At 37.8% G+C, this 22,539-nt stretch overlaps 1 protein-coding gene across 4 annotated transcripts; it reads left to right on the forward strand.

Moving 5' to 3' along the window:
• The first annotated feature begins 3 nt into the window (after positions 1-3).
• On the forward strand, positions 4-21,566 carry ak8 (adenylate kinase 8). Of its 4 annotated transcripts, none has more exons than XM_019104424.2 (14): positions 4-128; positions 421-561; positions 645-729; positions 1,111-1,160; positions 1,517-1,627; positions 2,550-2,618; positions 6,795-6,876; positions 7,041-7,112; positions 7,531-7,734; positions 10,366-10,497; positions 10,887-10,976; positions 13,716-13,857; positions 20,273-20,353; positions 20,464-21,566. In XM_019104424.2, the coding sequence occupies exons 2-14, from the start codon at positions 478-480 to the stop codon at positions 20,720-20,722; spliced, it is 1,461 nt and encodes a 486-aa protein (XP_018959969.1). In that variant the 5' UTR covers positions 4-128; positions 421-477; the 3' UTR covers positions 20,723-21,566. The 4 variants fall into 4 exon arrangements, with proteins under 4 accessions (XP_018959969.1, XP_018959971.1, XP_042611653.1 ...); XM_019104426.2 differs by having other exon boundaries at positions 2,553-2,618; XM_042755719.1 differs by having other exon boundaries at positions 77-128; positions 476-561.
• Positions 21,567-22,539: the final 973 nt, after the last annotated feature.

The raw sequence follows: 22,539 nt of genomic DNA on the forward strand, positions 1-22,539 counted from the left end.
CCCTCTGGCGGTGGTGATTGGCTCATAGACACGTATACGGGTTGGCTGAACAAGTTACCAATGGCAACATACAGTAACAAACGCATGCGCACAGCAAACTAGCAACAACAACTACGTTTCCAGTCAAGGTATTAACGTTATGCCTTCTTTTTGACTCTCCTTTTTAATCAAGAAACTACACGGTTTTCGTTACATTCCTCAAATTTTCCCACAGAGTAGACGGATTTCAGCTGAAAACCTAGTTTGTTTAACGTTACTGGTAACGTTAATTATTTTGTACGGACTAAAACACGTCACATCCTTGCCTCAGAAACCTCAGTTTCAAGAGTTTTCAAGAGTCTTTTCCCGCTTTGGACACGTTTATTAAGCGTTTTATTGATTTCAGGTTCTCTTTTTGTGAACTAATTCACATTTTCACAGTTATTGGCAGATGTCCAAGTCTTTGGTGACCTCTGTGTTGTGTGGTGTACTGCAGTGATGGATGCGACTGTGAGGCCCCTCAGAATCCCTCCTGAGATGGCCATTTATGCAGAGAAACATGACATATTTCACCTGGTCCAGGTATAGACATTTTACTAGACAATGTTTAGTAAGTTTATGATGATTTCCAAGGCGATTTTGATCAAATAATTATACATTTGCAGACACTAGTGAGAAATGTGATGGTGGACAAACCAGAGGACCCCATTCAATACCTGATTAACTTCCTAAAAAGGGACCGGTTTGATGGTAAGTTTTTATTATTATTATTTATATCTGTATTAGTACTATTGACAAGTCTTTACTATTTTTGTTTATCTTTGAAATTACCTTTATAAAGGTAATACATTCTTATAATAATTTATTAAATGAATTAATGTCATTCTTTACCACAAGATGGCGCAGTCGTACATAAAATCAAATAAGAATCGTAATGTGACGCTGTAAATATCCAAATTATTTAACATTTTTCAAATAAAAAAGGCAGTTTAACATTATTTTAGAATGATACTAACTGCCAGCGTTTTGATATCAACTAGAAACACATCACTAGATTTAATTAACTATAATGTTGCCTTGCATCAGTAATGTGTTGGGGACAGTTCATTCATTGTAACAAACATATTCCAGTGCCAAGAATCATATTGTTGGGTCCTCCAGCGTCTGGGAAAACAACCATAGTAAGTGCATTATTTTAAGTCCCAAACTTAGTAACTCATTTAATTTCTGCCATTTAAACTTTGTTACAATTGATGTATATTTTTCTTGTTAATGTTTTTTAAAGTGTCATCCAGCATTGTTATTGTTGTGCTTCCTGTAATTTTTTTTTTTTTTTTTTTTTTTTGTTGTGATTTTTTTTTTTTTTTTTTTTTTTTGTCTTTGTGAACTTTCTTCAGTCTTGAAATGTATTTCTATAAACACCTGTCATGTCAATCAGAGTTACGTTTCAATCATCTGTACAGCTTTACCTGTTCAGAGTATTTTCATTTTTGTCATTTTATGTTGCTTCAGATCGTCCTCTTTTCTCTTGTTGCAGGCTAAAAAGTTGTGTGAGCACACGCAGACTATTCACATAACTTTTAGCGATATATTAAAGGATGACAGTGACCTAAGCAGAGCTGCACGGCAGTACCAAGACAAAAAACAGGTGAGGTCTCTCTTTCTCAGTGTCTTGAAAACACATGTACTTCTATAAGATTTACCATAGATTGTTATGACAATATTTGCCTTTTTAGGAGGCTTAGAAGAGGGAATCCACTTGTAAGCTTGTGTTTACAACATGTTATTACTTAATTACAATGTATCTTCAAGGAAAAGTAGTCTGGAATGCCTTGATCATGATATTCATTTTAGATGTATAAGTAGGAAAGGTAATGTTGTCAGCATTTGCTACACTCTCTGTACACCCGGCAGTAATTGCTGTCTCTGTGGTACTGTAAAGACATAGAACTGATTTTGTCTGAAGTCTGATCATGCAAATGCAACTCAGGCTAGCTAGTCGATAAATCAGGAGAGCTGAATAGAATTAGAAAAAAAGAGAGAGAGATGTGCTTAGGAAAAGTGCCTCCCAATGGTTTAATTATTCTAATTATCCTCTCACTTAAACTCGCCATGGCCTTGAGTTTAAAATGGAACGATCCAAAAGATTCCAATTATTAGCATTTTCACAAAATTCACAAAGGAGAGTGAGATGAAAGCAGCAGAGGATGTCATAAATAATTAGAGATTCAACAGCATATTTGAATGTATTTGTGTAATAATAATTGGATTGTTTTGGTGGACAGTTGTTTAACATAGAACAGATATATCTCAGGTAGGTTTAGAAGTAAATGTTAGAAACAAACAATTAACAGCAGTCAGTTGGTTTATATTTCTATTAGACTACTATGTTAGGTTAGGTTAGGTAAGAGAGGGTTAGTATTAAAACTTATTAAAGATATTTGGTTTTGATATGGTTTGTTTTTATTATTAAATTTCAAATGACAGGAGTCTGTAGTTCTGTACTTATATTTGATTGGTCAGCCATCGGTGCAAAGCCATTTCAAATGTTTGTTATGTTGGTCTGAAAGAAGATTCCCAAAGACTTCTGGAGCCAGCTGATTCAGCAACGCCTATCAAAACCAGACTGCATTCGACGGGTAAGGACTTGTTTTTAATTTACTTTTATTTTCTTTTGTAATAAATTTAGAAAAATGAACACTGAGCAGTATACTAAACTTGTCTAAAAAGTGAAAAAAAGTGAGCGAAACATATTTTCATCCTGATCTTGCATGTAACCTCCATGTTTTGAACTGCGTATATTTTTACAAGCGTGATGCCCAAATAATTTGTCGTATTTTTTCTTTATTTACACTCAACTTTCTATGATAAATAATTAGACGTGTGTTTCTCTGCCTCCCTTGAGGACTGCTGGGATGGGTCTCGGGGAATGCAAGACTGCCGGTGAGAGTTCTCTGAGAAAACCTTTCATCACCAGCAGGCCTCTCACCGGCTGCCAGTTACATGTGATCTCAGTACTAATGCCACTAAAGAGCCTCACCGCTGAGGTGTCCGTTCACATACACTCTCAGATCTCACACCCTTTTGATTCCTCCTTTCATCTTTCCATCAAATCACACAATCAATCACGGTCTCCCTGATCGTGTCTTTTTCTGAAGTGTCAGTTTCTTCTGTGTGGCTGCATGGAGGAATATGTAAATCGTCCGACTCCAGACAGCATCTCCTTTTATTCCTCACTAAACTCTGCAAATGGCTTTACTCAGCCAAGAAACTTTTTTCGCTTGGCATCCTTTAACTTTCACCTTTTAATCTCAGTAGTTTGTGATTAGCGACTGCTTTGAATCTAGTAATGGATGTTTATCCCTTCAGGCAAACTGTCTGATGGTATTTATCAGGTTATTTAATTATTTTCCTTCCCGACTGATCTGCATATGAGCAGAGGATTGAGGTAGAGTTTTTCCTCTGTAGATTTAGACATCTGACAAAGCATCTCTGGCTCACCATGAGGAGCCTTCATCTCATGGTCTCTTGCTTCGCACACATTTAAATGGGCCAAGGAATGGAATGATTGACATGTCACATCACCACTGGAGCCTAGACAGCTAAGCTTAATTGCTCTGCCACTGATGCCTGTGTGTGTGTGTGTGTGTGTGTGTGTGTGTGTGTGCGTGTGTGTGTGCTTGTCTACCTGTTTTTCCAAATTAAGCAACAATGAATGTTAATCATGCCTAATCTAGGTCATCTAGTTCGTCTCCGCCTGTCACTGCTTCTCAAGCTGTCTTAATTCTTTCTCCCTCGCTCTCTCGTTCTCTCATGAGGCTACTGTTTGTAAAACTTTAGACTTGTACTCTTGTGGAAAATGAAGCGAGGGAGCATAGGTAATGAATAGTGATTTAAAGTAAAATGTCAATTTAATGAGTGCCTTTCAGTCCTGGAAAAAAAGGACCCTAAAGTAAAGGAAGAAAAGAAAGATCATGGGGCGCATGTCACAGTCATCCCGGATCCCTAATGAGGCTTCCAAATAAAGTTATGCTGTTTGAATTTGCATAGTGTCTGTAATTCTATTTTGAGGGAAAAAGGAGGAATCTAAAGGAAAGCTTGCAAATGAAATGATATTGAAACTTTTTGAGAACACACAATGCGGATAATGATTTACAGACATGTTTTACCTGACATATATAATAAAAATATGGTTTAGTTGAACAGTTAAAGACTGCAATCACACACTACCTTTCAAAGGTTTGGGGTCAGTAAGATTTTACAAAATATTTTTGAAATATATCTCTTATGCTCACCAATGCTGCATTTATTTGAATAAAAATGCATTAAAAACAGTAATATTGTGAAACATTATAAAAAAAAAAAACAGTTTTCTATTTTAATATATTTTAAAATGTAATTTATTCCTGTGATGGCAAAGCTGAATTTTCAGCAGTCATTACTCAAACCTTCAGTGTCATGTGATCCTTCAGAAATCATTCTAATATGCTTAGTGCTCAAGAAACATTATTATTATTATTATTATTCATGTTTGAAACAGTTTTGTTGCCTAATATTGTTGTGAAAAGCATAATACCTTTTTTTCAGGATTCTTTTATGAATTGAATGTTGAAAAGAGCAGCATTTATCTGCAATAGAAATCGTTTGTAACATTATAGTAATATATACTGTATGTATAGTCATTACTGTTACTTTTGATCAATTGAATGCATTCTTGCTGAATATAAGTTTTAAATTCTTTAAAAAAAAAAATTACTGACCCTAAATTTTTGAATGGTAGTGTATCTAAATTGACTTCAAACTAAATAAATGTTTGCTGAACACTGCATTTTAGACGGCATATCAAGTTAATCAAATTTTTACAAAATTACAATTGTATGAGACTTGGGTTCTGTTCCTTATTTCACTTTGTGTGTGTTTATATTTAAAAAAAAAAGCAAAAAAATAAATTAACCAAATAATCAGTAGTTGACAGCGAAATGAATGAGATTGAGATCTAACTGTAAAAGTCAAGTGGAGTGTTTTGTAGCCGGTCATGCTGTCTTATTGTCAGTCTATTGTGTGAGGGAGCTGCGTGTTGGGCTCTGTGAGTGACATGTCGGAGAGCCGCTTCTGCTCCCCTGCCTTGCCTGCTGTTGGGCTGGCTGGTGACATCTGCTCCACGCATGTCCCTCCTGTGATAGCTGGCCTCACTGCAGATGTTTCAGACCTGGGGTCTCTGTCTGAGCCCACTGCTACAGCACCACAGCCTCTTTTGATGTGAGGATGAAACGGAATCAAACAAGTCGCAGTGGGGCTCTGTGTTCAGATGTATGTGTGTGCTGGAGTTAATGTGTGCAGTGAGCGTGTATGTGTGCGCGGAAGTTTGGACTCAGTCTTCTTGTCAAACCTCTGAATGTTTACAGTTGCATATTTGTATATAATCTACTCCTGAACCAATGGCTGTGTGTTCTGTGATAAATATGATTTCATTATGTTCTAGAAATGCTGCAGATCTATAAACTAAACAGACACCTCACTGCATTCTTAACAATAAATGTTCCAAGAGGGGGTTTTTGCACTGATGTCAAAGAACCATGTTTGGTTCCAAAAAGAACCTTGTACAGTTTGTAAAGAACCATTTTTTTCTTAGTGTGAAGAAAATGTAAAAAAATCTAAAGAAACGTTCCCACTGTTAAGGAACCATAGATGCCAATAAAGAACCTTTATTTTTAAGAGTGTACTGACATTTGTAATTCAAGAGGCTGTAGTTTGCTCAACATCTACACTGTATTTTTCTATATTCACGGCAGTTAGATTGTGTAGGCTAGAGGCCTTTCAAGCAATCTGTGAGTCAGGCCCTGCTCATGGGCTTCCCAGCCACAGAGGCAATCAAATGCTTAATGGGAAAGTAAGTGGGAGGAAACTTGCGCGCTGAGATCAGGTGAAGCAAAGGATAGGTTTGCCGTTAAAGATCAAAGCCTAAAAAAACAAAGGCTGATATCAAACAGACACTCGAAACTCGGCAGCAAAAACCCACAGCTCCTCTGATAATACTTAGATCTATAAATGTTTGTTGCATATATTTATTTATTTTAAGATTATTCGCTGCAGTAATAAGTTGGCCCCTAACAAGCACTTTTGGGAGATGGTTCTTTGACTGTTCTTTATTTTACTGCACCATTGCACAGCAAGCCTTGGGATTTAGGAGACTATTAGAGAGGAGGATTTTTTTATGGATTTGTAGCTAATGAATGATATGCATGCGGTTTTCTTTCTTCTTATGTTATTTTTTATTGCTAAGTGAGAAGTGTGGAGAGGAGCTGGAGAATTAAGTACATTTTCAAGGTTTTATGGATTTAACCCTCCATTTACCTCCCTGCATGAGACCCCATATGGGCCAGTTTTACTCCTTATTCATACAACAATTTATACATTCATAATTTAGACCAGTACAGGGCAGCAATTTATATGAATTATTCATATAAAATTATTCATACAAAGCCTATTACTGTATTTTTAAGTATTTTTCCAGGCAGGATATTGTTTTGCCTATATGAAAACAATTTTAAACAACAATTTAAGCACAGTAGCTGACCGTGGGGAAAAGCAAGTGCATTTATAGAAATGTAAACAGAAAAATCATGTGTGTGTGTGTGTGTGTTTGTTTATGACAAAATGCAAGGTTTCAGCTGTGTAAATAGCAGAAGGTGTCAGCATCATCTCTGTCACCAGCAGAGTTGGTCTCCATCACCAGAGAGTTGGATTATTGTTTACAGCAGATTATTTGTTCCTTCTCAAGAGTAGTATTAGCATAATGTGCATTGTATTTCCAGGGCTGGGTATTGGAAGCCATTCCCAAGACACAAGAAGAGGCGCTATATCTACAAGAAGCAGGCATCACTCCAGATCATGTTGGTTAGTGGCATGTTGTCCAAACACTCTGTTGTTCCCAACTGAAAAACAAGAGGTTTGAATCAGGATCCGATAATGAGAACGGACAGATATCCCTTTCGGACTCTCTATCACTCCCTACAGGATGTGTCAAACTCTAGCGCTTTCTTTTAACTCTTTCCTCACAGTGATGCTGGAAGCTCCTGATGTCGTCCTGATTGAAAGGAGCTCGGGCCAGAGGATAGACCCTGTCACAGGAGGTAATGTCTGTATGATCATTACACTTTTCTTAGTTCAGAGAGTTGGACTGGGAGACAGGTAGCCAACACGCACACTTGTTAGAATGCATTTCATTATCCGTGGACCTTGACAGCGCTCAACCTGTTTGCCGAATCCCAAACGGGCCCAGTGTGTGTCCTCAGGGTTTCACAAAGCCCAGCTTTAATGAACAAAAGCCAGTGCTCCCTGCAGATTTGTGATGGTGCGAATGTACCATTTTCAGATAATTGCCATTTTCCCTTTTGTTTATTTATGATCTTTTGTAGGACATTCACTGTCAAAATAAATGCTATGATAAAGTTTTTCGTATTTTACACAAAATATTTCAGTACATGTCAGTACATATACCCTTGTGTATAAAATGTGAACTTACCCACATGTTTCCTTTCCATGTTTCAGATGTATATCACGTCACCTTCATGTGGCCTGAAAGTGAAGAGGTTGCACAGCGTTTAGAAACACCCAATACACTGATGCCAGCTGATCTTATAGCCAAAAAGCTGCAAAGGTTCCACACAGAAGCTCATGCTCTTAAGTGCACATACCACAGCTGCCTGAAGACCATCAATGCTGACCAGCCCCATGTAGACGTCTTCTCACAGGGTAAACTTCACCACCTTTACCTGGTCGGGTACCAGGGCAATCCATCTGCATTAAAGGGATACTTTTCCCAAAAAATGAAAAATTTGTCATCATTTTGTTGTTGCAAAACTATATGACTTTTATTTGCTGAACACAAAAGAAAATATTTTAAAGAATTTTGGTGCAGTAACAGTTTTGATGACTATTGAGTTTCATTGTATGGAAAAAGAAAAACACAGACTTTTCTCAAAATATCTTCTTTTATGTTCTAAATAAAGTCATACAGGTTTGGAATGATATACAAGTATAGGTAAGTAAATGGTGACCAAATTTTCATTTTTGGCAGCATTTTGGCTATCCCTTTAAATTAGTGTACAGGTCTTCTTGACAAACTACTGATTATCCATGACTTTGAGGTAAGAAATTGATATTAGGTGGTATTTTCCCTTGGTTGGTAATTTAATCAAGTCATTTGAATTCAAAACATAGACTGTATCTCTAAAAATGTCTGCAGATTAGGCTTAGGTAGGTCACTTAGTTACATTTAGAGCTTTTTAAACATTTCTGCTAATATCACCTACTGTGATGAACCAAGATCTACCACCCCTATTGGTCGGAGGTCAGTAGCGCAGCGGCTGCATTCAGAGGCAGTGATTGACCAGCTTGTCAAGCACTCTGTCAGTTTAGGAGGTTGCCTCCGGCAGCTCTGCAGGCACAGACTATCCCATGAGAACCTGGGCAGGGATGAGCGGTCCTCGCCAATTACATTAAAACCATCTGAATACAACCTGTCTAAATATTATATCGCTCAACTTGACAAAATAATTTTGTCACTTCCCTTCCTTTAGTTATGAGGTAGAGCTAGGCAGTGAATATTTAAACCACTCTTTGCATACATCACTTTGACTGTAACATTAGGCAGGTTCACAGCATTTTGTGAAATTCATACCACAGTTTTTTAATAACAAAGATGCATATTTATCATACGAATGAGAATGCATGGATTTGATAGCCAGTCATTCTATATTAAGGGCAGCACTTTTAGAGAGATTTGTCATAAACTAACATCTGTCTATCACTTTCACAATATTTTGCCAGCTCAGGCTACAAAAACATGAGCTGGGAGAAATTCAAATCCAGTTTTGGACTGGTTTCTCTCGCTTTCTCATAGAAGTTAGGCTTATCTGGGGGGAAATAAAGGCTCATTTAGTCTCATGGCACATTAGTATTAAATCCAAAATGCTCCATTGAATATCTATCAAGGAAGCGGCCCTCCGGCCTAATGGTTTTGCGCTGTGGGCTTGATTTGTAAATTGTAGATTTAGGACAGTGTACCATTATGCTTTAATCTTGACTTAACTGCACCTGATTTTCTTCATACGTCTAAATGGAGGACATTAAATAAATATTTGAGAATAAACTCTGCCATAAAACATTAATAAACCCATACTGAGGTACAAACAGCAATAGCTGTCATCTTAAATCTTGATTAGCGCTAATTCAGCATGCGGTTTGATTGTAATGTTGCTAGTTTCCCCCTGACTTAGCCTTTAAGCACATTAACATGTTTTGCATATTAAGCATTTATCATGTTGTTGTATAACAATTAGCAGCATAAAGGGCTGGATGAGAGGGACTCGTTAGTTATGATTAAGCTGTTGTTAATCATCACACATTAGAATGGCAGCTCGGTGCAGGTTCCAGACAAACAGCATTGTTGTGAGTGAAACCCAACTGCAAACAGATGGCTTCGACGTGGATGTCACACTACAAGCAAATGCCCCCGTGGACATGAAAGGAAGACTCTAATGATTAATTAATCAAGTGGCTTTATATTCGGTTTAGTGGCAATCTCTGTTTATGATCTGAGCGAATGGGCTGTCACCAGCCTAACAAATGTGCTCTATTATCTATCTTACACTGTTAAACATTCAGTAGACTGTCTGTGCCTGCATTGTGTTGTTTTCTTTTAAAGTATGATACAGCAGTAAACAATCACCATAGGGTAAGAGAAAATTTTGGTTGCACAAACATGTTTTGTAATGCATACCATTCAAAAGTTTGGGGACATTTAAAATAAATGCTGTTCTTTTTAACTTTATGTTCATCAAAAAATCCTAAAAATGATTTTCACAAAAATATTAAGCAGCACAACTGGGTTCAAAAAAAAAAAAAAAAGTTTCCTGAGCACAAATCAGCATATTATTTCTGAAAGATTATGTGACATGGAAGACTTGTTTAATGACTGCAGAAAATTTATCTATGCGTCACTGGAATAAACTACATTTTAAAATGCATTATAGTTACAGCTGTTTAAAATTGTAATAATATTACACAATATTACTGTATATGTAACTGATTAAATAGAGACTCATCATTCATAAGAGAAAAAAATGAAATAAAATAAAAATAAAAAAAAAACACCTGACCAATCCCAAATTTTGACTGTTACTGTATCATTAATGCATTTGTAGCAAAACTTGTAGCTACATTTAGTTTTCAGGTTGAATAGATATGTAATCGCATTTATTTGCCTGACATGTTGTCTTTCATTCACTGAAAATTATCTAAACATTTTGGCCACCCATATTACACTGTGACATGTCACATGAATGTTCACATTCATTTTATTATTTTGTATTTATATTGCAGTGCTGAACTATGTCCGTACTCCACGTCACTCTGCCTCACCCTACACTCCCAGAATCCTGCTGTTTGGACCCCCGGGTTCCGGAAAGAGTCTCCAGGCAAAACTGATTGCTCAAAAATACGGCATCGTCAACAGTAAGCTCCTCCTAAACTTCTGTTGTCACTTTTCTTCTGTACGCTTTCTCATCTGCAAGCTTCAACATTGTTAAAAGGGTAGTTTAGCCAAAATGTAAAATTCATGTAGTTTCAAATGACTATACTGTTATTTTTTTCTGTGAAAAACAAAAGTAGACATTTTTGAAGAATCATTATGCAGCTTTTGCCAGACAACAACTGTTTATATTGATCAGGTGTTGTCAAGCTTCAAAAAGGACACAAAAACACCAAAAATCATGATAGCAGCATAAAGGTTTAGTACAACATGAGAGAGTAAATAATGTTTTACAATGTCCATAGTTGTATGTTGTATATTTATTATTATTATTTTCATTTGAACTTTCTTTCCTATTTCTCTGTTGCTGTAGTTTGTTGTGGAGAGCTTCTGAAGGCTGTGTCAGCTGATGAGAGCCATATGGGGGAGCTCATTAAACCCTACCTGGAGTCAGAACAGCAAGGTATGCCTCCTCACCCCCACCATACCTACTGCCAAATGGGTCAATCAAACAGAACAAGTGAAACCCCAGTCTGTATGCAGCAGAGTTCTGTTTCCTGCTTTTGACCAGATAATTGGACCCCCTACAGCCAGAATAGTCTGATTAATCAACATGTTGTCCTATATTCAAATATATGACATTGGTTTATGGTAACTGCATTCTAAATGATTGTCATATAATTTGCAGTATATGATTCTTTAGACAGGTTTTCTTACTTTTAAACAAAATCACAGTACTTGCTGGCTTCTTACCCTGCAGGTTCCTACTCTAGACAAACAGTACTTTTATATTTTGAATACATCATAATGCTCTAGATGTCTTGACTCTGTGACCTTTCATTCATCCTCATCATTGTTATTCCCTTCCCATCTCACTCCCTCTGTGTCTGCCCAACACCTTTCTGTTCTAAATCCCCCAGAGACCATAAGTAAATACAGCGTATATACACACATATATATATATATTGTCCCACCCCTCAGAGAATGCATTCGTCTGCTGGGACTGCCAATCACTGCCTTTATCACAGCTCCAGCCCGAGCCACCTGCCTTGAGCAAGTCATCATTAATTTAATAAAGATTCTCATTGGATGCGAATCACAGAATATAAGCATGCATTTTTTTTTTTACTTCTCACCTTTTTGACACTTTCACTGACAGTAAATAGAAGCAAAATATGGGTTGAAGAGGAAGTACGGGACTAAGAATGACACAAGCCAGATTTGCAAACTTGCATCAAATTAAATCAAATCAAAGTTTATTTATAGAGCTGTCACAGTTATGTTCTGCTCATGGACTTTGGTTGTGTTTCTTTCATTTCCTGTTCTCCTGTTTAGTTTTTTTCCTTGACCAAGTTTTTCTGTTCAGCTGTGTTAATTTAGTCATTAGTTCCTCTCTTGCTTGTGTATAAGTAATTCTGTTCAAAGTTCAAAAAAGTTACATTTCAATTTATCCTTTTAACATTTATCACAAAACTTTGATAAACATTTCTTGCTACCAAATAATATAAATTTTACTGTATATGGAATATTATAGTAATAAAACCGATTATGACTCATACAGAAGTCTTGGGAGTAGACTAAACTTAGGTTTATTTATTACCTCTGAAGAGAACACATGCACACACCATATAATTGTCAGATCTGTCAGAGCATGTTAAGTATCTAGCAGTATATGTCACATGCAACATATGTTCATAAATTCATGTTGAGTGTTTGTTGAAGTAGCAATGTGTGCATAAGAAATGCTATGTAAATGTTTTGTTAGCTCGTATTCCATTGCCTTGTTGAACAGGATTGCGGTATCTTGGGAGAGGGGGATTTTTGTGCCTTCTCTCTCTCTTCTTTGGCTTTCTCCCCACTTTTCCTGTGACGGTGAGGATTAGAGGCAGAGAGTTTGCCTAAATAATTTACAAGTTGATTAATGGCCTCACAGGGGTATAATTAGGCGATGGAGAGCTGGTGGCTAGTGTAACCAGTACAGTGCTTCTGGGATTTGAGAAGCCGGATTATTAAGCAAACCAAAAAATAGTCTTAGGAGAAGTGAAGAAGGAGAGGAAAGAAAGAAAGAAGAGGAAGCCTCTCCAGGCTGCCTGATGTTTGAAGCAAGGCTGTAGAGATAGGCAAGAGGCTGTGTGTGTTTGATGTGGAAATTGGACAGTTTGAAACCGTCGGCTTTAATTTTTCACCAGCTGCGGGGACCCCCCTGGGTGCCAGCTTGCTTTCTTTAAAGAATGCCTTTCTATTTTCTTTTCACCCTCATTATTTGTTTGTCCTCCACTGCTCTCGTTAATTTTCCTGCAGTATTAAGAGCACCACCCTCCTATACCGTACTTTCCATCGGTTATAAGAGGTGCCATCATCCCCTTAAACAGTTCGCTTATGTTGCCTGTCAGTCAGCCATTGACTGCTTTTGTACTCTGAGAGGGACCCATGAAAAATCTTCAAAAGACAAAATGTGCACATATGAATTTAAATAACACCATGTCTGCTAATTATTTATCACCTCACATCTGAATAAACCCCCTTAATTTGATACAGATGCAAACATAAGGCACGTCCTTGACAATACCGCTTGATGATGAGATCACTGATGCTTAGCAGAAGATGATGTTGTTACAGTTGTCCTTAGACCATTTCCTTAATTTAATCCTCTTAATGGTGCACTCCAGCACCCTAGATGCCCTGCACCTCAGTTTAAGTGAAACATTAATTTAGGTTTCTGTCTACTTTTGTCAATGGGTTTTTGAATCAGCTTCTATTAACTGTTTATTTAGTACTTCATACCCTTAAAACTGCATCCTATATTTGCATCTTTTTCGTATTTCAAAAACTTCTTCCAGTACCTGGAAGGAAGTAAACAAATGAAAGGCCTTTCTCACATCCGTTAGATCTATAACACTGTGATCTGATGTCCTACAGGGAGGAACGTATACAGTATTTCAAACAAATGCTAAGCAGGTGTGTTTGTGTGTGCATCTCATGGGGTAAACCCCCTCTGTACACCATATTTACAGTATATAGGACAAGTGTCAATTAAAGGACACAGCAAGTAGATTTTTGAGGTTTTCGAAGTTTGCCTTAATGTGATTTCTCATCTTCTACTCTTTGTATTGTTGTACTTCTGTCATGTAATTAGGAAGAAGTTATAAATAGGCAATAACCATATCATATTATAGCTATGTTTGTGGTTTACTCTGTACAGTGCCATCCAGTATAGTTCTGCGGATCCTTACTGAGAGACTGAGCAGGATGGACTGTACCACTCGAGGCTGGGTGCTCCATGGCTTTCCTCAAGATGTGGAGCAGGCAGAAGAACTCCAAGAGTCTAATTTCATACCAAACAGGTATATTAGTCACAATAAACTGATTTAGATGGCTGTAAATGTTGAAACTCGGCATTTTAACTGCCATTCCATAACTGTGGGAGGCATATTTGTGGAAGGCATTTTTTTTTTTTTTTTTTTTTTTTTTTTTTTTTTTTACAGTTTACTTTTTTTTTTTTAAGTCGTGGCCTAGTGGTTAGAGAGTTTGACTCCTAACCCTAAGGTTGTGGGTTCGAATCTCGGGCCGGCAATACCATGACTGAGGTGCCCTTGAGCAAAGCACAGAACCCCCAACTGCTCCCCAGGTGCCGCAGCATAAATGACTGCCCACTGCTCCGGGTGTGTGTTCACGGTGGGTGTGTGTTCACTGCTGTGTGTGTGCGCTTTGGATGGGTTAAATGCAGAGCACCAATTCTGAGTATGGGTCACCATACTTGGCTGTATGTCACGTCATATGACTGTACAGAGATCTAAACTAGTATCACAGTGATTTGTACCAATGGTTCTCTGTTTGTTTCCCATTCCCTTCTCTTTTTGTAACTTGGAAAAAAAAAATTGTGTGATAATTTACTAACCCTCATGTTGTTCCAAAAAATATAATTTTTGACTCATTAATTATACATGTGGGAATGTTTGCTTTTGAAATCTCTTATGCTGCATTTATTATACAGCAAAAATAGGCTAAAATTGCATTCCAGGGGGGTTCCCCTTGGTAGAAGTCACGTTCCGCTTGGGGCCCTATAGACCCACGCAATTGCATGGTTTGCGGAGTGCCTAAACACGCTACTGAAAATAGTTACATTGTGAAATTGTTTTAATATTTTTTGTGAAAACCAAGACACATTTTTTGACACATTGAGGATACTTTGATGAAAAGTATACAGTTTTTGTAACAATATAAAAATTGTTACTGTGACAATTTGGATCAATTTAATGCATACTTGCTGAATAAACATATTTAAAAAAATAAAATTACTGACATTAGTGTATGTTACAATGGGCATGGAACTATGCAGCTCTGCAAGCATGGTGCATTTGCATGTAAGGAAGTGCACAATATATGAGAGCTGGGGGTTCGCCACACATTGAGAATTCATTCAATTCTCTCCTCTATCGATTTCAGCCTATGGATTATCTATCCACTGGATTCCCATTCATTTACCGGCTGTAGGACCTTCACAGTGACAGACATGAGAGATGTAAACATACAGCAGGTGTTTAGATAACAAAAACATAACAGAAGGAGAGTGTATGAACTGCACTATGTGAAACTTTCAGGTTATTATTTGTGATTTGCGTCTCTTCTGTTATCCTAAATAGTGAGTGTAGCCGCAGGGCTCAGATTGCCCTCTCAGATTACCCTTAACTCAGTTGCCCTGGAGGATCTGATGCCACTTAGATTATACAACCCGTCCTCTGTGTGTGTCCCCTCATCAGAGAGCTCACTTTGAGGTTAGGTCATCAGTGAAAATAACCGTGTCCCAATTCTGTCTCCTTTGACACGGAAACAAGAGCAGGAGCACAAATCTGTGCAATAACATTAGAAAAATTCGACATGATCACCGTAGGGCCTCCTTTTCAACCTGTTGCTACTCATCATGATTTCTCATCATAAATATCCCATCTTATGTGCTCTCTGGTATTAAGATTGGATCCCAGAGATCAGCAGGCAGCCATAGTGTCTGCTTCCCTTGCCTTATTTCCTCCATTAACAGCCCATGTTGTTTGGGCTAATGGCAGGAGACCTTATTTGCATAGCATTAGTGTAATTGATTCGAAGGCCCGTGGTTAGCCTGGCCCTGAAGCAATGGGGAGATAATGTTTCCGATGGGCCGATGATGGCCCGATGGCGACGCTGTACCTGACAGCTTTATTAATTAACAGCTCTCTAGTTACCAGGCTTTAGTGAGGATGAATAAGTCAGTTCCTCCTGGAGCAGTGCCAGGGCATGGGCATTTAATAGGTGTCACTGGCAGAAGGGAGAGGGGACAGAGTGCAGCAGTGTTGGCATACTGGTTAGATTGGAGGGATCCCTTTACCCATTTCCTGAAAGGGCTCCATTAACAGAGAGTCATTGCCTGCGATAAGTGCCAAGACGATGTTGTTTGTGTGGCACCAGAGTCTTTAGCTTGTATTGACAAACTCATTTACTTTGTGTTGTTAATTCTATGGTAAAGTGGATTAAAACCCAGTGCTAAGTATTATTTTATGAGATAGCTTTTAAAAAAAATGTCACTGTGGCAGTACCTTTTCTAAAGGTACAAATGTGTAACGTTTGAAAAGGTACCGCCCCAATGACAGCTTTTGTACTTTTTTTTTTTCTGAGAGTGTACTTTGGCTTTGTGTTGTACATAAATACCTACCACAATGACCTATTTGCCTTTCTGAAGATTTTGTAGTTGCAGGTGATTCACAGTAGTAGCTGTCTGTTTCAGTTAGCTGCCCCTCTTTTGTCATGTAAAGGAAGTTACCTGATCCATGAAAGATGAAAGAGGAAGAAAAGGAAAAAGGATTCTCGCTAATGAAATCCTCTCGTCAGATAAATGAAGATGTCTTTGCTCTGGTTTCTGATGGTGCAATCATCTGATCCTCTTTCAAAAGCTGATCAGTCACAATTAGCTGTGGATGTGTGACACTTTCATTTAGAAGGAAATCTAGAATTATCTATCGTTATGAACAGTATGAACCCCAGAGCAACATGCAAGGCAATGATTTCAAGGCCCCACATTGACCACAAGAATATTTGAATTAACAACAATATTGTGATTTACTGGAAAATTTTTAATTCCCAATTTCTAATGATAAAATATTTTAGATCTTTGCATAACTATAAAAATGTATATTCATTATAAAAGTTACAAGATTTAGTTCATTTACATGACTAAATCTACACTTTTAAAATTAGACTTAAAGGTTGTTGTTTTAGCATAAAACAGATCAACTTAAAATTGTAGCTGTGTTAGTATATTTTAATGCTTGTCTCATTTTAAATCTTTTTAAGTCACCTTGAGTCCCCTTATGGAAGTTTTTTAGGCCCTCTGGTTGAGAACTACTGGTTTAAGGGATACTTTCTCAAAAGTAGAATTCTGTCATCATTCCAAAATCGTATGACTTTTTAGGTGAACACCCTGGCTGCTCTTTTCCACTTAATGAATGTGAAATTACAAAAAGGTGCTGTGAAAGTATTATAAAAGTGGTCCTTACAGCTTGTGGTCTATATTTCAAAATCTCTGAAGCTGTGTAATAGATTTGTGGAACAGAAATGTATTATCTTTTTTAAATCTTGACATCTGCCCTGGTTCATGAACAGGTTTCAGTGATTCATTCATAAATCAAACTGGTCTAGTTCTCAAATTCTCTTTGGTCTGTTTTCTTACATAAAACTATTGTTTGATTTCAAAAGACTTGAAATATAAATCACAAGTCATATAGACCACTTTTATGATACTTTTATGGTGCTTTACTACTTTAGTTTCGCTGGTCTCACTCCCACCCCTCCTACCAGTCTTTAACTACTCTCCAGTTTGGCTAGTCATCAGCCTCTTACAGCCTTGACACGCTTGCAAACAATCAGAGTCTTTGGGAGCTTTGAAATATGCATGGCTACCTCTGACAGGTAGATAAAGAAGAGCAATTAGCCATGTAAGCTAAGAGTCTGGCCCAATTACTTGCTCTCGTCTCTGCCTTGTTCTCTCTCTCTCTGTCTCTCTCTCTCTCTCTCTTTCTCTCTCTCTCTTTCCACCTGCACTGTGCTCTTGCTCTCTATTACTTAAATGTATTCCATGTGTCCGCTCCCCATCAAATCAAGCAACACTTCCTCTGATTGGCTTATCAATTATACAGCAGGGGCAGCATTACAATTTAATCAGTGGTAAACATTGCCGTGGCCACCTGTAAAGAATCTTTCCCTCATTAATTTCTTAATTTGGAGAGATAGAAAGGGAGGCAGAGGGGCTGACAGGAGCGGCAGCGCTCAGAGAGATCGGATGGACCGAGACCTTCTAGGATCACTTCAGCTCAGCGAGTAAACTGAAGAACAAAAGGGCCAAAGGTTACCATCTACTTAATGTATACCATATACCAGTGGAAGAACAGAAATGCACACACATACACGCATCTACTGAAGACAGGATATGCCAAGACTTGTGCGGTTCATGATCATTTGTAGCAGCTGAGGACTGTCAGGCTCTTGTTATCTGCATTGTTTTAGTAAGTCATTTGTTACGGGATCTCAAGCTGTCATGTAAGAAACATCTAATGTAAATCAATTCATCTTGTACAGCTCCCCCCACATAAAAAGTGGGGGAATGAGAAGAAAGACGAACACAAGCCTCCACCCTCCCATCCTCCAGCCTCAGACACAGCGCACCATCCTTTTGCTCCTCCACATTTATAAATATTTCATGAGGAAGCATAAATATTAATTCTAATAGATTTGCAGAGTAGTTATTACTTCTTTTTAAGACAAATATTCATAAAAAATTTAGAGAAGCCTTTTTCTGAAATAATTAAACCTACACACACACACGCGCGTGCACACACACACACATTTTCATGCCTCTTAAACACATCAAATAATTTGCATTTTCAATTCAGACTAATAGTCAGTTAAAGCACCATGTCTCCTTTGTCCATTTCAGAGGGCCCATTGGTTCACAGTGGTACTGAGAGCCAGGAACACAAAGACATTTAAATATTTTATCAAAAGCACCAACTTAGATCTCTTTCTCCCATTTCCTTTCTTTTCTCACCCCTTTTTGTGGAAAAGACCTCATGATGTTCAATTCCTATGGGTCTTTATCTATAGCTAAACTGGTGCAGAATTGCATATCACAACAATCTCAGTCTACATAACATGTTTAGATGGCTAAAAATTATGATGTGGAATAGGCTGTGAGGTTCCTGTCCTCTATAGGCCTGGCTGAAATCATTTGGGACAAAACTGGCATGTAAACCAACCCCCTATCCAAAGGCCCCCCACACACACACACACAACCTGACCACACCATTTGGCGAACAATATGTCTGAACAATGTCAAAGCATAATGACCCCTGGGTAGAGACCCCAACATTCTACTTTTTGAAGTCCCATCATGGCCCAGGAGAGTATCCCTGTTTTCCATTATTTTCTTAATAATTTATTTAGCTCTAATACCAGTGCTTTATGATTATTCCTCTCTGAATGCTAGATGGAGTCTTCATATAATGGATTTATATGATTTTTGCTTGACATGTTATGATTTTTGCAGGCATTTTGACAATTGTATGTGGGAATTGTAAAGAATTTAAAATGACGTGTAGCCAAGTAAGGTGTCCCTTACTTGGAATTTGTGCTCTGCATTTAACCCATCCAAGTGCACACACACAGCAGTGAGTAGTAAACACACACACCGTAAGCACACACCCGGAGCAGTGGGCAGCCATGCAACACCCAGAGAGCAGTTGGGGCTTCAGTGCCTTGATCAAGGGTCTCACCTCAGTCGTGGTATTGAAGGTGGAAGAGAGCACTGTACATTCCTACCTGCAATCCTTGCCAATACCAAGACTCGAACCCACAACCTTTGGGTTACAAGTCGACTCTCTAACCAATAGTTTTGGGTCAGTTAGATTTTTAGATGAAAGAAGCCTCTTATGCCCACCAAGTCTGCATTTATTTGACCAAAAATACAGTTAAAAAAAAGTAATATTGTGAAATATTATTATAATTTAAAATAATTTTATGTTTTAGTAAATTTTAAAATGTAATTTATTCCTGTGATGGCAAAACTGAATTTTCATTTAGCCATTGCTTAAGTCTTTAGTGTCACATGAGACTTCAGAAATCAAATCATTGATTTGGTGCTTAAGAAACATTTCTCAATATTAGCTATGTTGAAAGCAGTTATACTGAAACTGTGATGCATATTTTTCAAGATTCTTTGATGAACAGAAGGTCAAAAGAGCAGAAATCTTTTGTAACATTATAGATGTCTTTACTGAAACTTTTGATCAATTTAATGTCTTTGTGGAATAAAAGTATTTTTTAATTGCACTGTATGTTTATACAGACTTATAATTACTTTTTACAGGTTACCTCTCTTTTGACCATTTTTTGGTAACATTTCATTCATTAATTTTTATAAAATGACACTGACAGAACACATGGTGTGTATCTTTCTACATATATCTGACTGGTCTCACAGTTAATATATACATTATATTATTATTATTTTTGTACTCCGCTGAACACACCTTTTCTTTTTTTAATGAAGTTTCTTTAACCCCAGTTCCTAAGCCTAATTGTTTTTGTCTTTCATTGTTTTTAAATGACGCTTTTATTAGCCTATGTCTTTGGCATTTAATATCTTTACCAAGCAGCTTTTTTCCTCTGGCGATTTGAGAGGATCACAGGTATCATAACAGACTTCCACATGATATCTGCCTCTCTCCCCTCTAGGGTCTTCTTCCTGGAGATAACTGATGACATTGCTATTGAGAGAGTAACACTTAGGGGTGTGGATCCTGTGACTGGAGAATGGTGAGAAAGAATCAGCTTAGTACATTGTAAATTTGTGTACAAAGAATCCATTCCTTTAGGTTCCACTAAATACATATCTGCATTCTGAATGTTACGTTTGAACTTTGCAGGTATCACAGCATATATAAACCTGTCCCTGGTCCAGAAGTGCAGGCCCGGCTTCGATTTAACCCACGGCATTCAGAGGCACAACTGCTTAAGAGGCTTAAGGAGTACTGGAACCATACAGCGGACCTGCAGGCCTTCTACCCACAGGCAGTACACATCAATGCTGACCAGGACCCACACACCGTGTTTGAGTCACTGGAGAGTAGGCTTGTGGGTCGACTACCCAAAATCCTGTCTAACCAAGAAACATTTGAGAGCTAAACACTGTTATAGGGATACTCCACCCAAAAACATTTTCTCTCATCATTTACTCACCCTCATGTCATCCCAGGTATATGACTCTCTTTGTTCTGTGGAACAGAAGCTGAGATTTTTAGAAAAATAATTAATCTCTGTGAATCTATATAATGCAAGTGAATGGGACCCTCAAAGCTGACACTTCAAAAACCACACAAAATGAACATGATGGTAATCCATATGACGCCTGTGCTTAACAAGTCTTCTGAAGTGAAATAATGGGTGGCTGTTAGAAGATTACTAATATTTTCACCTTTATTCACTATAAACCATCGCTTCTGGCCACTCTAGAAAACTGTCAAATGCAGGTCCATGAGTTTACTCTTGATGTAAACTTCAGCATGACATAACCCATTGTGAAACTCGTGCAAGAGGTGTTGCAGTAGAGGAACGCGATTACATCATGGCTGGAAGCCATGGTTTACAGTTTAATGTTTATATAAAAGTGTAAAATATTAATATTTTTCTCACACACACACCTATGGTTTAGCTTCAGAAGATATTGATTCATCCACTGGTGTTGTATCTGTTTGTTTCGTGTGATTTGCATCAACTTTGATGGTCCTGTCCACTCACATTATATGAACTTACAGAGATGGACTGCGGTTTTTTTTTTCTTCTAGAAATCACCATTTGTGTTCCACAAAAGAAAGAAAGCCATAAACATCTGGGATGGCATGAAAAAAAAATCGTTCCATTCTAGTTTTGGGTGGAGTAAATTTAGTTCAACTTTTAGATTTCTCCATTCTGTTTTAATTTTGATTTCGTCTGATATAATGGCAGCTTAATAAATTGCTTATAAATTTGACTTTGGTTATCTTTTCTTGGTCATATTTCTAATATTTTAATGAACACTGCCCCAACTCCAAATTCATCATGGGAAAAATTACATTACCCAACCATGTAGTCATTCTTGCCATCTGACCATGTGTGAACTCATGGGAGTGCATGGCACCTGCTAATTCAACGTATGTTTAATAAACATAGCAAGAAAAAGCAGACTGGCCAGACCCTTTGTGGTGGGCAGTATTAGTCCCGCTTCAGTGGTCTCATGCTAAGGAAACCAGTCGATGCTGCTTTGATTATTAAATCTGCTCTCCTTCTCTCTTCCTTTCGTTGAGGTCACTGGATGACTCCCACTGGGGGTGGGGGGGGGGGGGTTAAGTACACTGGTTAGAGGAACATGTTAACAGGCTGATTTTTAAATTCCCCTCAGATAGTGTGCTATGACAGGCAGACACTGACATAATTACAGATGAGGTCCAGAATATGCATCTCCTCTGAATATGTAAACACGAGGGCCTGTGTATATCCAAAGGGAGAGAGGAGGCTGCAAAAATAAAATGCTTCTGAATGAGGAAGTATTCCCTGAGCCCCCTCTGGTTCTGTAGCACACTGAACAAAGTCTGATTTTCAACAAAGGTTTTATTTCAAATCTGTACTATGTAGAACAAATGTAATGTGATTGTTATAATGTTAGAAAGATTCATATTTAAGTTTTATATAATATGCAGAGAAAAGGTGCATAAAGGGATAGTTCACCCAAAATCCTGTCATGATTTTCTCACCCTCATGTTGTTCCACACCTATATGACTTTCTTTTTTATCTGGAATAACAGAATGTTGGTAACCAAACAGTTCTGGTTCACGTTGACTTCCACTGTATGGACAAAAATACAATGGAAGCCAATGAGACCCAAAACCAGCATTCTTCAGAATATCTTGTTTTGTGTTCCACAGAAACTCAGTCATACAGGTTTGGAAGGACATGAATAAATGAT

This window comes from Cyprinus carpio, chromosome A5 (genome assembly GCF_018340385.1).
Source record: "Cyprinus carpio isolate SPL01 chromosome A5, ASM1834038v1, whole genome shotgun sequence".
Lineage (NCBI taxonomy): Eukaryota > Metazoa > Chordata > Actinopteri > Cypriniformes > Cyprinidae > Cyprinus > Cyprinus carpio.